General features: G+C 36.7%; 1 protein-coding gene across 2 annotated transcripts; it reads left to right on the plus strand.

Annotated features, from left to right (window-relative positions):
• Positions 1-1,186: 1,186 nt before the first annotated feature.
• Positions 1,187-13,119, plus strand: LOC307155213 (uncharacterized protein). Of its 2 annotated transcripts, none has more exons than XM_079865767.1 (7): positions 1,187-1,403; positions 2,557-2,660; positions 2,777-2,854; positions 6,698-6,793; positions 7,894-7,964; positions 8,064-8,235; positions 11,707-13,119. In XM_079865767.1, exons 2-7 carry the CDS (start codon positions 2,592-2,594, stop codon positions 11,920-11,922), a joined length of 702 nt encoding a protein of 233 aa, XP_079721893.1. In that variant the 5' UTR covers positions 1,187-1,403; positions 2,557-2,591; the 3' UTR covers positions 11,923-13,119. The 2 variants fall into 2 exon arrangements, with proteins under 2 accessions (XP_079721893.1, XP_079721894.1); XM_079865768.1 differs by having other exon boundaries at positions 6,716-6,793.
• The last annotated feature ends 277 nt before the right edge of the window (positions 13,120-13,396 follow it).

Below are 13,396 nucleotides of genomic sequence, written 5' to 3' on the forward strand. Positions count from 1 at the left end.
ACAGATGTAGAGACATATTTATTTTTTCTACAGCATTTATTTTTTCACTTATTATTTTTCTAGTAATAAACATTTATAGGCCTAATAGTATATGGATAGCTTGATCTGAATGGCACAATGCAGAAGCTGTTGGTTTCTGAAGTGAACACTGTTCAGAATAATGGCGTCTCATGTGGCTCAGTCTCCAGAAGCTGTTGATGTTTGTTTGTGAACTCGGGGGAAGTCATTGGCATCACAGGACCGAATGTTGTCTATAATTATGTTTAATGATGTTTAATTATCTGAGCTTTGAGAGGGAAATCCCAGACTCCGGTCCAGAGGGAACAACCTCTGATTAGAATCAGTGAAACGTTATTCATATTCATTCTCTTTATGATGTGAAAGAGTCAGAGAGCCTTCAGTAAAGCTATTCAACTGCTAGACTTTAATAGCTAGTTTTAAATGTCTCTCAGTTTTTTTTTTCTCTCTCTCTCTGTTTCTTTCCCTTTTTTTGTCCTTTTAAAAAGCTCCTAAACAAATCTTTTCATTTTGTGCATTTGAATCCTGTTGATTCTAAAGGATTCTTGGTTGAGCTCATTTAGCATAAGAAACAAATGATAAGGTAACACTTTACAAGGTTCATTAACATTAGTTCATGTATTAACATGAACTAACAATGAGCAATACATGTATTACAGTATTTATTCATCTTTCTTAATATTAGTTAAAACAAATACAGCTGTTCATTGTTTGTTAATGTTAGTTCACAGTGCATAATGTTAACAAATACAACCTTTGATTTTAATAACGTACTAGTATGTTGTAATTAATATTAACTAAGATTAATAAATGCTGAAGAAGTATTGTTCATTCTTAGTTCATGTTAACTAATGAACCTTATTGTAAAGTGTTACCAATTATAATATAAATGTCATAGTATTCCTTTAGAATTTATATTTATGTTTTAATGTGGTTTTATAATAGCCTATATTATGTTTTAATGTCCATAATAAAACTATTTGAAAATGTATCTTATTAAAAATGTATCTTTCTAATTAAAATCTCTGATCCTTGTACTTCCAGTGATGGTGCTGTATAAGCTGTGATCGTCACGACGACATTTCATTGGCTCTTCGTAACGCCATACGTCATCTCTCAACGTCGGGAGCGCGCACGCTCATTTGCCCTGCTCCGGAATGTTATTTATGGCAGGCGCGTTCCCGCGGACCGCAACCGTTATTATTCGACGAGCGACTGACACCGAAACTACAATGTCAAACATTTTCGGGACTCTGAGCGCTTCCGTGTTCACGCGCGCCGGGAATAAGGACCCATCCTGATTTGTTATATTATACGCGCAGAATCTCTCCAAATGATATTTCTGGACGCAAAAGATTGAGAGGATGTGTCATCTTTCAGATAAGGTAAGTGACGAGCGAGCGCTTTACGAACTTCACACCGCAGTGTTATTTTCTGTTGCGCTGATAACGAACATTTTAACGCAATTGTTAAATTATCGCGCGTTTGTTTCATATGAAACTCGTAGTTTGTTGTTTGTTTCTAGTGTTTATAATGACTTTAAATGATTGACGTCAACCTCGATCTACGTGTTTTACAGCTACGAAGCGGAGGTGTTGCGTATAATGTTATTTAAAGTGTTCGCGAAAGTCGATACGAAGAAAACGCGTTCAAAAAAACAAAAAACTGCGCGAACAAACGAAATATGCGCCTGTAATTATTACGTAATGAGCGCGCGGGACAGATGCGCGTGGGATTGTGCTGCAATAGGCTTTCTTAAAAGCGCAGTTCCTTGGGAAAATGATTAGAAGAGAAAGAAAACCGTATGTATAAATATAAGTTTATACATGCATTTCGTAACATGATCTAAACCAAGCCGGTTTCAGTTTCAGACAGCTGCATGATAGACTGATGGTGCAACCACTTCAAAACACTTGTCACGCGCATCACTGTCACTGCTGACATCATGCAATAATGTCTCTAGAAACATTGAAATGTATTAAAATGATCACGAACTGCATAATCCACAATGAACCTACTATGATGACACTAAAATGAAAAAAATTACACTTTACAATAAGGTTCATTAGTTTATTTACTAACATGAACTAACAAAGTGCAATTTGTTACAGTATTAATCTTTGCTAATGTTAGATAATAAAAATCCAGCTGTCCATTGTTTGTTCATGTTAGTTTACAATGCATTAACTAATGTTAACAAATACAACCTTTGATTTTAATAATCAGTATTAGTAAATGTTGAAATTCATATTAACTAAGGTTAATAAATGCTGTAAGTGCTCATTCTTAGTTCATTTTAACTAAGGTTGTTAACTAATGTTAAATAATGAACCTTATTGTAAAGTGTTACCAATGCATTTTATAATGCCAACAGATTCATGTGGTATGATGAATATCTCTTTTTTTTTTAAGTTATAATATGTGGGATTATTTTAGTAGTGATCATTTGCATTCGGCCTGCTGATGTACTGGTGATGCATGTGTGAGTTTCAGTGGAAGTGGCTCTGTCTTTATTTATCCCTCGCTCGCCCGGTGTAGGTGGAAGTGTGAGAGAGAGAGTGAGTCAGGAAGAGATGATGGAGGTAATCAGAAGAAAAGACTCGAACGGCCTGTTCTCAGACAACTCCGACAACGACTGTGAGGTATGAACGTCTGTGTGTGTGTGTGTGTGTGTGTGTGTGTGTGTGTGTGTGTGTGTCAGAGGTGATCTGTGAGTGTCATAATGTGAAACACACATGTTGGATTGGTCTCTCTGCAGGACATGGGGGCGTGTGGACAGAGTACAGGTGTGTGTTTGTGTGAAAATACACCCTTCTGCGATCAGCACACACAGGAGGTAAGAGCCTATCGATGGCTGATGTCATACTATATATATATAGAGAGAGAGAGAGATAGAGAGAGAGAGAGAGAGAGAGAGAGAGAGAGAGAGAGAGAGACTTTTATTCAGTAAGGATGCAAGGTTGAACAAAAGTGAGAGTAAAGCCATTTATTGTGTTACAGAAGATTCTATTTAAAATTGCTGTTCTTTTAAACATTCTATTTATCAAAGAATCATGGAAATAACTGTATTTACAAATATATTAAGCAGCACAGCTGATTTTAACATTGATAATAATCATAAATGTTTCTTGAGCATCAAATCATCATATTAGAATGATTTCTGAAGGATCATGTGACTCTGAAGACTGGAGTAATGATGCTGTAAATTCAGCTTTGATCACAGGAATAAATTACACTTTACTGTATATTCACATAGAAAACAGTTGATTTACACTGGAATAATATTTCACTATTTTACTGTATCTTTGATTAAATGAACACACAAACACACACACTCATGACACACACACACACACACACACACACACACACAAACACACCCGCACACAGTGCTCGAATTGAATTTTTTTTTTAACTTCAATTTATATAATATATTTATTTATAACTATATTACATTTATTAAAACAGGCTTTCATAATATAAATCTATACATTTTCTGTCCAGGCAATGTTATATAACAAAGAGATATAAGCTGCTATTATTCTTTGACATTTCCGGAGACTACATAAGCTAAATTTGAGCTAAATGATGACACAGGGCTCTCAAGTTTTGAAGACAGGCAAGAGTGGCATCCCCCCCCCCCCCCCCCCCCCCCCCCCCCACCCGACCGCCTGACGGGGGGTTGGACGGGTCACGGAAATGGGGTGTTTCATTAATAATATTATTATTAGTGTTTTTGTTGTTGTTATTAATAATTGCTCAAATACCAAATACAAAGTATTTATTCAATTTCCGCGTGCGTGTGTGTGTGTGTGTGTGTGTGTGTGTGTGTGTGTGTGTGTGAGAGAGCGAGAGAGAGAGAGAGAGAGAGAGAGAGAGAGAGAGAGAGAGAGAGAGAGAGAGAGAGAGAGAGAGAGAGAGAGATTATGACTGGTGTTGTTTATTGTAAGTGTTTGTTGCCTTTTTGACTTGTTGCCTTCCACCAGCACTGTCTCCTCCTCTAATGGATCTACCCTTTTCGCCACCTTCTCTGGGCCAGCATCCTCTATCCTGGCCTTTTAAGGGGACTTTCCTCTCAGGGCGAATGAGAGGATGCTTAATTGCTTTTTACCTGACATCTTTGAAAGACAGATGCAATGATTAATACATCCATGGCCTGGATATAATTATAAAATATGACATGATTTTAAAAGTGACCTATAACATCGACTATGCAATACACTTTAATTTATTTAGTGCTAATAAAATGATTAAGCCTATTTTGGAGAGAGAGATGTTTATAATGTGACAATATATCAGTCATCGTGTGATAACGAAAATATGACAAGGCCTAGACTACTTGTTCTGAGCAGGTGTTGTCAGTGAACAGGCTGTAAAACTGTTGGCTAAGTTACAGACACTCACGAAAAACTGATGCTAATTATCTGGGAAACATTCTCTAACAGCAGTCAAGTTGTCACTGTTTGTGTCAAACAAGTTGTGAATTTGTTGTAACATTAAAACAGGAGATCATGACTTACTCTGTGCTCAAAGTGATGCTCGGAGCTCCAGTGGTTTCCTCTATGGGTGAACGAAACTTTGAACGAAGACGCTGTAGCAGAATCACGTTAACAATTCCAGGATGTGCTTTTTTTCATTGGTTGTTGCGTTAAATCTTACCCAGATACAATAGTGCTATTTTCTGATTGGCTATTGTGTAGCCCCTTTCTTTTTTTTGATTGGCTGATAAGTGACAGGCTCGGCTAGGGGTGACGCGCTTGATTCCTGGCTGCCGGTTCCATAGTGAGATCTTCACGGCCAGAGAAATTTTGGGCGCTGCGGCATAAATAGTTTTTCCGCGTGAGAAATACAATGTGTGGCGGGAGTGCGTGACAAAAGACCGAAATGAGTGACTGTCACGCTCAATGCGTGACACTTGAGAGTTGGACTCGAGTCCGGTCTCGAGACCGATTTCTGCTTTCTCGGACTCGACTCGGACTTGTTCTTACAAAGACTCGGTCTTGACTCGGACTCGACCCTTCAAAGACTCGGTCTTGACTCGGACTCGGCATAGGCGGTCTCGTCCCATCACTAGTCCACTAGAATACATACCACTAGAAAATTTTAATTGACTGTTCGCAAAGACCCGCCCCCCTTAGTTACTGTCGCTATGTCCGACAAGCTACACCGTTCTCACGCCACTCCATGTTCTCACGCAGTGAAAAATACATCGCGGAGCAGAGAGGAGACTGACAACACGCTGACAGACAGGACAGACCAGGTTACTTTTCGGTTACGTTTGATATTAAACATATTAAACAAAGTCTCGCCTTTCAAATTTGGTCATTTTTTAAAAGAAATTTAAACAATAAATACCGTTTTGTGGCTCTTAAATGTTTAGTGACAGATCGCTTTAGAGCATCAGTTAAAGCTGCTCGTGAACCGATCATCTCTTCCTTCTAGTTAATTTATAGCCTCAAATAAACATGAACAAACATAAGAAGCAATGTTGTTTTAACCACGGAAAGGCGTCAGTACACTCCGTGTTTCAAGTTCAAATCCTCCCATGTTAACCAACGGACTCGGTCTCGACTCGGACTCGACCCTTCAAAGACTCGGTCTTGACTCGGACTCGGCATAGGCGGTCTCGTCCCCATCACTACTTGAGAGCCCTGATGACATTATTATCCATAAAGGGTAACTAAACCCCTGGTCAGAGCCTGACTCCACCCACTGTCAATATCATTAACTAAAAAAAGTTGGTTTAGGGTTTAGTTACCCTTTAAGAGCTGCTTCACAGCAGAATATCCATAGTTGAGTTTCCATAAATGATTCTGCTATTGTCCTGTTTATCACTGTGAAGCTCATTGACTATTGATTATTGAATAAAGCACTACAGACATAAGTGACCTGACTTGATATAAGGCACTTGAAGACCCACAAAAAGCGCATGACTTCAAAATACATTGAAATGTCTCAAAGAATAATCGGAGCTTCCAAACTCACTGGAGGGTCTGACTGTAATATTCAGAAGTGGCGCAGGAATAATCATATCATAATGTCAGCCAGTAACTGCAAAAGGATCTTAAATTACCTGTTTAATTAATTTCATTATTTTATCTTCAGTTACAAGTGAAAATGCCACAATTCCAGCCTCACTGAGCAACGGTGCAAACCGTCCCTGTGCGCTGGTGATTTACAGAGAGAAGTTTCACACACTTGCATGCAAGATGATTTTAGCTTATTTTCGACATTTCATTTTTTTTTATGTCATGAGTCATTTTTAATGACTTTGAAATAATTATAAAAATAGTAACAATGAAAAATGAGTGGTTGTTTCCAATTTTTGCAAAAGCCCCGACATGGAGTGGATAAATAGTAGAAAGACAGAGTGAGAGAAAATTCCCCAGTTTTCTCCTCTCTACTCCATTGTTCCACTAAAGTTTGCTTCACTGTAGAGAGCAGCGATGAATAATTAATAACCGTATCCTAACTGTGTGAATTTAATCAGACTTGTCTTTGTTATCTTTACTAAAATAACCCCCCCCCCCCATCCCTCCCCCCTCAATTTGAGCACTACAACCAATATTTTGGTCTCATAAGTCTCTCTTTTTAATGTAAATCTACTGGATTTTTTCAGCCATTTTATCAACCACCATTTTATCTTAAATAAAAGTGAATGATTTAAAAAGGGTTGTAGTGTCTCGTCTCTCACCAGGACTCCCGTGTGAAGTGTGTCCAGTGCGGGAAGAACAGACCCATGATCACCAGGTACTCCGAGGGTTACGGCACAGAGGTGAGCATCTGCACAAAAGACTGTAAAAAAATATGAATTATAATACTAGTGTCCGTGACCTCACCCGTTTTTGAAGCCCAAAGTGGGCGGAGCCGGCCATCGCCAGTTTATCACTCACGGATAAACGAAAATGGGCAAAGAGGCGGATTAGCTGAAGTGACGTGACGCTAACAGACAGCAGACAAACGGCTAGTAGTGACATCAGCGGCAATCCACCTGTCACTCAAGTGGCCACGCCCTTAATTATGCAGAACTTCCGTCTTTCCCTCTGGTTTTTAATTTTTTTTTAAGAATTGAGAGTTCATCAGAGGGGTCCAAGACCCCAGGACCTTTGTCGCACTTTAACCACAAATACACACAAACATTTTTTTATGGATTCAAGGAGTTTAAAAAGTAACAAATCCTTCCCTCGCGGGTCAATTTGACCCCTCTAGGAATGAATAGAATGCGAGGAATGCTTCAGTACACATAGAAAAACCTAAAAATGCTCAAAATTCAAACTAAAAATGCTAAAACTTTTCCAAAGAAATATTTTATAATGTCTACATGTGTATCTGAATGCATACTGAAGTAAAAACTGACTTTAGGACCCAGCGGAACAGCTCATTTGCTCCATATAGAGAGATAAGGCCATCAAGAGTCATGAAATATCATGTTATATATATTTTTTTTCCACAAGAGGTCGGCAAAGACACCCAATGTAAGGTATTTTGAGCTGAATTAGGTTAGTTGAGTTATTTTGAATTTCAGTTGAATGAATGTGAGAATGTGCTTAAATTACTATTTCTTTATTATTTATTGATCAAATCTAGTCATTTTGACCCGCGAGGGAAAGATATGTTACGAAGTGCAAGGGAAGGATGAGGGTTAAGGCTTAATACGATTTAAACGGATGAGTTATAAAAAATATTCACCAGTTTTCATGAAGGGCAAAATTAGCTATATAGACCAAAACCACTTTTTGCACCAGGCTGTAAACATGTTTCTTTCTGGTGTAAAGTTGAGCATTTTAACATGTGGGTCTATGGGATTGACTCTCTCCTGCAGCCTGAATGTATGAGTGCAAGTGTGTGTGTTTCAGTGTGTGACTCGTGTTTCAGGAGGAGTGTGTCCAGACTCATCCTCAGGGAGACAGTGATGCAGACGCAGACATCGAGGACACAGACAGCAGGTGTGTGACCGACACACACACACACACACACACAAACACACACATGTGCTGAACTGCATCCACTCCTACAACTCTTTCTCTGCATTGTGATTGGTTCAGGCTCCAGATTGTGGGTTCCCTCCAGCGGATCAGCTCCCGGAAGAGGAAGCGTCAGCGAATCACGCGACAGGACACGACGGAGAGCGAAGACGACGGTGGGCGGAGCCACAGGACTCACCGCTGGAGTCTCCGACTCAGTCCTCATCGCTCACACAACAGGACCATACTGGAGGTCAAATATATGTCTTAATTATTCTGTATCTGATTTGAAATTACGGTAACACTTTACAATAAGGTTCATTAGTTAACATTGGTTAATGTATTAACTAACATGAACTAACAATGAGCAAAACATTTGTTACAGTTACAGTATTTTTTAAAGGGGTGGTATAATGCTCTTTTTTACAAGATGTAAAATAAGTCTCTGTTGTCCCCAGAGTGTGTATGTGAAGTTTTAGCTCAACATACCTGATATTTTTTACAGCATGTTAAAATAGTCCCTTTTTTAAGGGTCAGAAAAAACGCGTCGTTTTGTGTGTGTCCCTTTAAATGCAAATGAGCTGTTGCTCCCGGCACAGAGGGCGGTGCTTCAAGTGTGTGTGTGTGTGTGTGTTAGCAGCTCCGATTACCTCACGCAGACAAGCACTAAAATGTCAGAAACTGTTCTGCCTTTTATGTTTAAACTGGAGTCAGACAATGATGGAGAGACTCAAGAAGAAGTGACAACATGTAGAATGCAACAGGACGTTTCTGAATGGTTAGTTGATGGATTTGTGTTGCTGATGTGGAGTTAACTATCTTCAAGTCAAGCATATTCTTCATGATAATCTATAAAATCGCTTGTGTGTGAACTGTTGTAAGATGCCTACAGAGTGACATGCTATTGCGTGTGTTACGAACTGTATTGCATGTGAAAAGATGGATGCGACAGCTTGAGCAGACTCACACATGTGCTCGACTACAACCACTCTTCCTCTTCTCAACATGGACTGCTTGTTCCCGGGGGCGGGGTTTATGTAAATTTTAGGGTTGGTGATGTCACTAACCCGGGAGGAATGTTGTGTAGTTTCTATCAGCCGTTTGTTGTAGTCCTTAAAAAGCGATTTTTTTAAAAGCAAATATTTCCCTTTGCTTTGAACTTTGAGCGTTGTAACTTTGCAGATGTTGTTTATGCTCAAACAGCGACATTACACACTAACTAACGTTAGAAAAGTCAAATCATAATCAACCACCCCTTTAATCTTTGCTAATGTGAGATAATAAAAATCCAGCTGTTCATTGTTTGTTAATGTTAGTTCGCAGTGCATTAACTAATTTTAACAAATACAACCATTGATTTTGATAATGTATTTGTAAATGTTGAAATTAATATTAAAGGTACAATATGCAAGATTGTTTTGCCGCTAGAGGGCGCTACATTCCAAACAACAACAACGGCGTAGCTTGATGACGATGTGAAGGAACGTGGAATGATGGGAACTGTCGTTTTAAACTCCACCGTGGATGTAAATCAGTCAGACGGGAATCGAAAAATCATGTTCATGGATGAGGTTAAAGTTCTATTTTCATAAATGTTGCGTTTAATGACATGCTTTTTATGGCGAGGGGGGCGTGGTTCAGCGCGGTCTGTAACGGGAGAGAGAGAGAAACGAGACGAGCGGGACGCAAGTAGGTCAAGTGCAAATGACGAACACCTTATTGCAGTATTATTGGCGTGGACCGTTTATAAGCCGCGCTGGAACGAGAGAGAGACTGGAGAGAAAATTGGATGCAGAGAAAGAAAACCGGTGGATCCGAGCTCTCATTTTTTAACTGTTTTACCGTCGCGGTTGCCACGGTGAATGCGCGTTGTGCGCGACTTTTGTTTGTTTTGTTTTATTTTAATAAAGTCCCAGTCACGCCGATCCCTGTCTTCTTCCTTCCTGACTCTTGAACCTCATCACACTTTTATTTCATTAAAATGAATTAACCGCAAGAAAAGTAAGGTTTAATACTATATTGGTTATCATAGATGTTACTATGTCGAATTCATTGTTGTGATAACACGGCGCAGTTTTACGTGTTCTAAACAATTGTTGTAAAAGTACATTCGAAGATACCCACATCATTTGTACATTGTACCCAAATGTATATTGTAGTTGTACCCACACATACTGATTAATCTTTGTATAACACATGCTATATTTATTTACATTGCCATAAACACCAGATAAGCAATGTCAATAAACTAACGTTAAACACAAATCTAAAGCAATAATACTTCCCTTACATAAACATAACTATTACCGAATGCTACATTTGGAAAATATAAAATTAAGCATGCTTTGTCGACAGAACCAGCTGCAATCGGTAAAGAATAATTGTGTTCCATAACGACTGCAAGAAACAAGCTAACGTTTGTTGCTTGATAGACGCTACAACCATAGGCTACAACTACAACTTCCGCATTTGTCCAGGACTCCACGCAGTACGAGCGGAAACCGAGGGTAACGAGGATATGACGCAATTGACTGGCGACTCCCAGCTCCCCCCTGCTCTAACGCCCCGTTTCCTTGGTTAAAATCGCAATTTTCTCACAATTTAAAAATAGTTGGAAACATTTGGGATATTGTAAGTAATCAACTTAACAAAATATATTACACTGGCCTTGAGATTTTGGGATATTTTAATGCAAAATTCTTACATATTGTACCTTTAACTAAGAAGTAATGCTGAAGAAGTATTGTTCATTCGTAGTTCATGTTAACTAAGGTAATTAACTAATGTTAACTAATGAACCTTATTGTAAAGTGTTACCGAAATTACTTTTGTAATTTTTAATTGTGTAATTGTGTTTGAGAAGTACAATAAATTCAATAATACAACCTAGTTAATGAAATAATGAAATAATAAAAGCACTGATTGTTTTTTTTTTTACCATGTAAACTAAAGAATTATTTTTTTTATGTACCGTTTTAATATGCATAGAGAAAAATATGCATATTAGTGAATATGTATATATTTGGAATCAATATATTATTATAGTTTTTTTTATTTTATTTACATTTTCAGTTTTATATTTTTATTGACGTTTTTTAGTTTTATATTTTCCGGTTTCTTTTTAATTTTATTAAATTAAATTACATTTTCTTTTTTTTTTTTATGTCTCAAATATATTTTTAAAATATACATTTAAAATAGTTTTTATCAGTGTTTTAAATATAGTTTTCATTATTTATTTATTTTTTTCCTTTATTTTTTTTTTAGCAAATTTAGGAATTCAAGTTAAACTAAAATGTTGCCTTGGGAACTAGATGAAATTTATTTTAATATAATAACTAATGCCACAAGTAAAACAATTTTATATTACATTTACATTTATTCATATAGCAGACGCTTTTATCCAAAGCAACTTACAAATGAGAACAATAGAAGCAGTGAAACTAACAATAGGACAACAATAAGCAAGTGATTTGACCCCTCTCAGTTTAATCTAATGCAGTACATGTCTTTTTTTTTTTTTTAAATAAATATAATTTTTGTAAATATATTTTTTTAAATAAATAGAACATTTTTTTTTTTAAATAAATAAATATAATTTTATATATGTAAAACATCACATATGGACTAATATTAATGAAGTATTAATGACTATTTGAACTGGTGTTTTGAAGCAACCCGATTGACCGTAGGTTCCTCTTGATCGTATCTCTCTGTCCTGCAGGAGAGTGTGTCTCAGGTTCGTCCGCTGGTCATCTGTCGCTGTGCTGCGCGAGACACCCAATCCGTGACGGATGACAAACCCGTCGGGGGAAAATGGCTCCTCACAGCGTTCCCCGTCCCACTGTCCTCGCCTGTGTCCTATCTACTCATCGTTCCTCTGTCCGTATCTATTATCATCATTCTCATGTCATTCCTCTTACTGCTCACAGATACCTGACATCGCCTTATAACATCACTGCATAATCCTCCTCACTATATGAATCCATTCATTTCTCTCTAGATTTGTTCTCATGTACAGTAATATTACATCATGCACTTTTAATCAAGACATTTCATTTTAAACTCTTTTGTACAGTGTTATCTATGGAAGAACATTTCTGCCACGTAAGAAAATAAAATGCTTTGGTATAATTATGAGATAAAAAGTCAAAATCATGACATACAAAGTCATAATTATGAGATAAAAAGTCAAAATTATGACAAAAAAGTAACTTATAAGATAAGTCAAAATTATGAAATACTAAGTTTCAATTATTAAACAGAAAATGATTTCAAATTTTCTGTCAAAATTATGGCATACTTATTCATAATTATGGCATATAAAGTCAAAACAATTGACATACAAAGTCATAATTATGAGAAATAAAGTCATAATTATGGCATAAAAGTTATAATTATGACAAAAAGTCAATTATTAGATAAAAAGTCAAAATGATGACATACTAAGTTATATTTATGAAACTATGAAAATACTTAGTCATACTTGTGAGATAAAAAGTCAAAATTGACATTCATAATTATGATATAAAGTGTCATGATTATGAGATAAAGTCAAACTTGACATAAAAGTCATAATTAGAAAGTCATAATTATGAAAGTCAATCATGAGATTAAAAGTCAAAATTATGACATACTAAGTTATAATTATGAAACTGAAAATTCTGTCATATTATGAGATAAAAATACAAAATTATGACATACTAAGTTATAATGAAAATTCTGTCATAAGTATGAGATACAAATTCATAATGATGACAAAAATTATGACATTTTTTATCATAATTATGACTTTTTATGTCGGCGATTAGGACATTTTATGTTTTAATGATTTTTCTGTATATGGTGTTAATAGGCTTCCATAGTAATCGAACACCAAAGACATCAAATTAATTTGACAAAAAGCACATTTGGATGCATGACGTGAGTGTGAAATTACAGCGATAATGTAATTAAGTGAAAGCACTGTGTCAAACGTCAAAGTATCTAGTCAAAAACAAGTTTCCACACATAATCGTGTTTAAGTATAAAGTTGTACCTTTTTTAACGAAGGCATCTCTTCACAAGGAAAAATTACTGTAATTGTGGCTAATTACATTTCACATTGAAATTTCATTGGCTTTAAATAATAATAATATAAAGCACCGGAGCTCAAATTGATGGACTCAGCAGTTTAGTAAGATGAGAACATAATTTATATATATAGGCCTATATTTTTAATATAATACAAAAGATGTTAGTAATGACCATGTACTTGGTTCTTTGAAATGTGGAGTAGTTTTTCCCTTGGGTTTCATGCGATGGTGTAAAGTGGGCGTTTAGTGAGTTTGAGGAGGTTTTTTTGACGAGGAGGATGAAGGCCGTGTTCACCCTCAAGAGCAAGATCTATCCTCATCTGCTATTAGCCGTGACCT

This window comes from Squalius cephalus (assembly GCF_949319135.1).
Source record: "Squalius cephalus genome assembly, chromosome: 3".
Taxonomy (NCBI): domain Eukaryota; kingdom Metazoa; phylum Chordata; class Actinopteri; order Cypriniformes; family Leuciscidae; genus Squalius; species Squalius cephalus.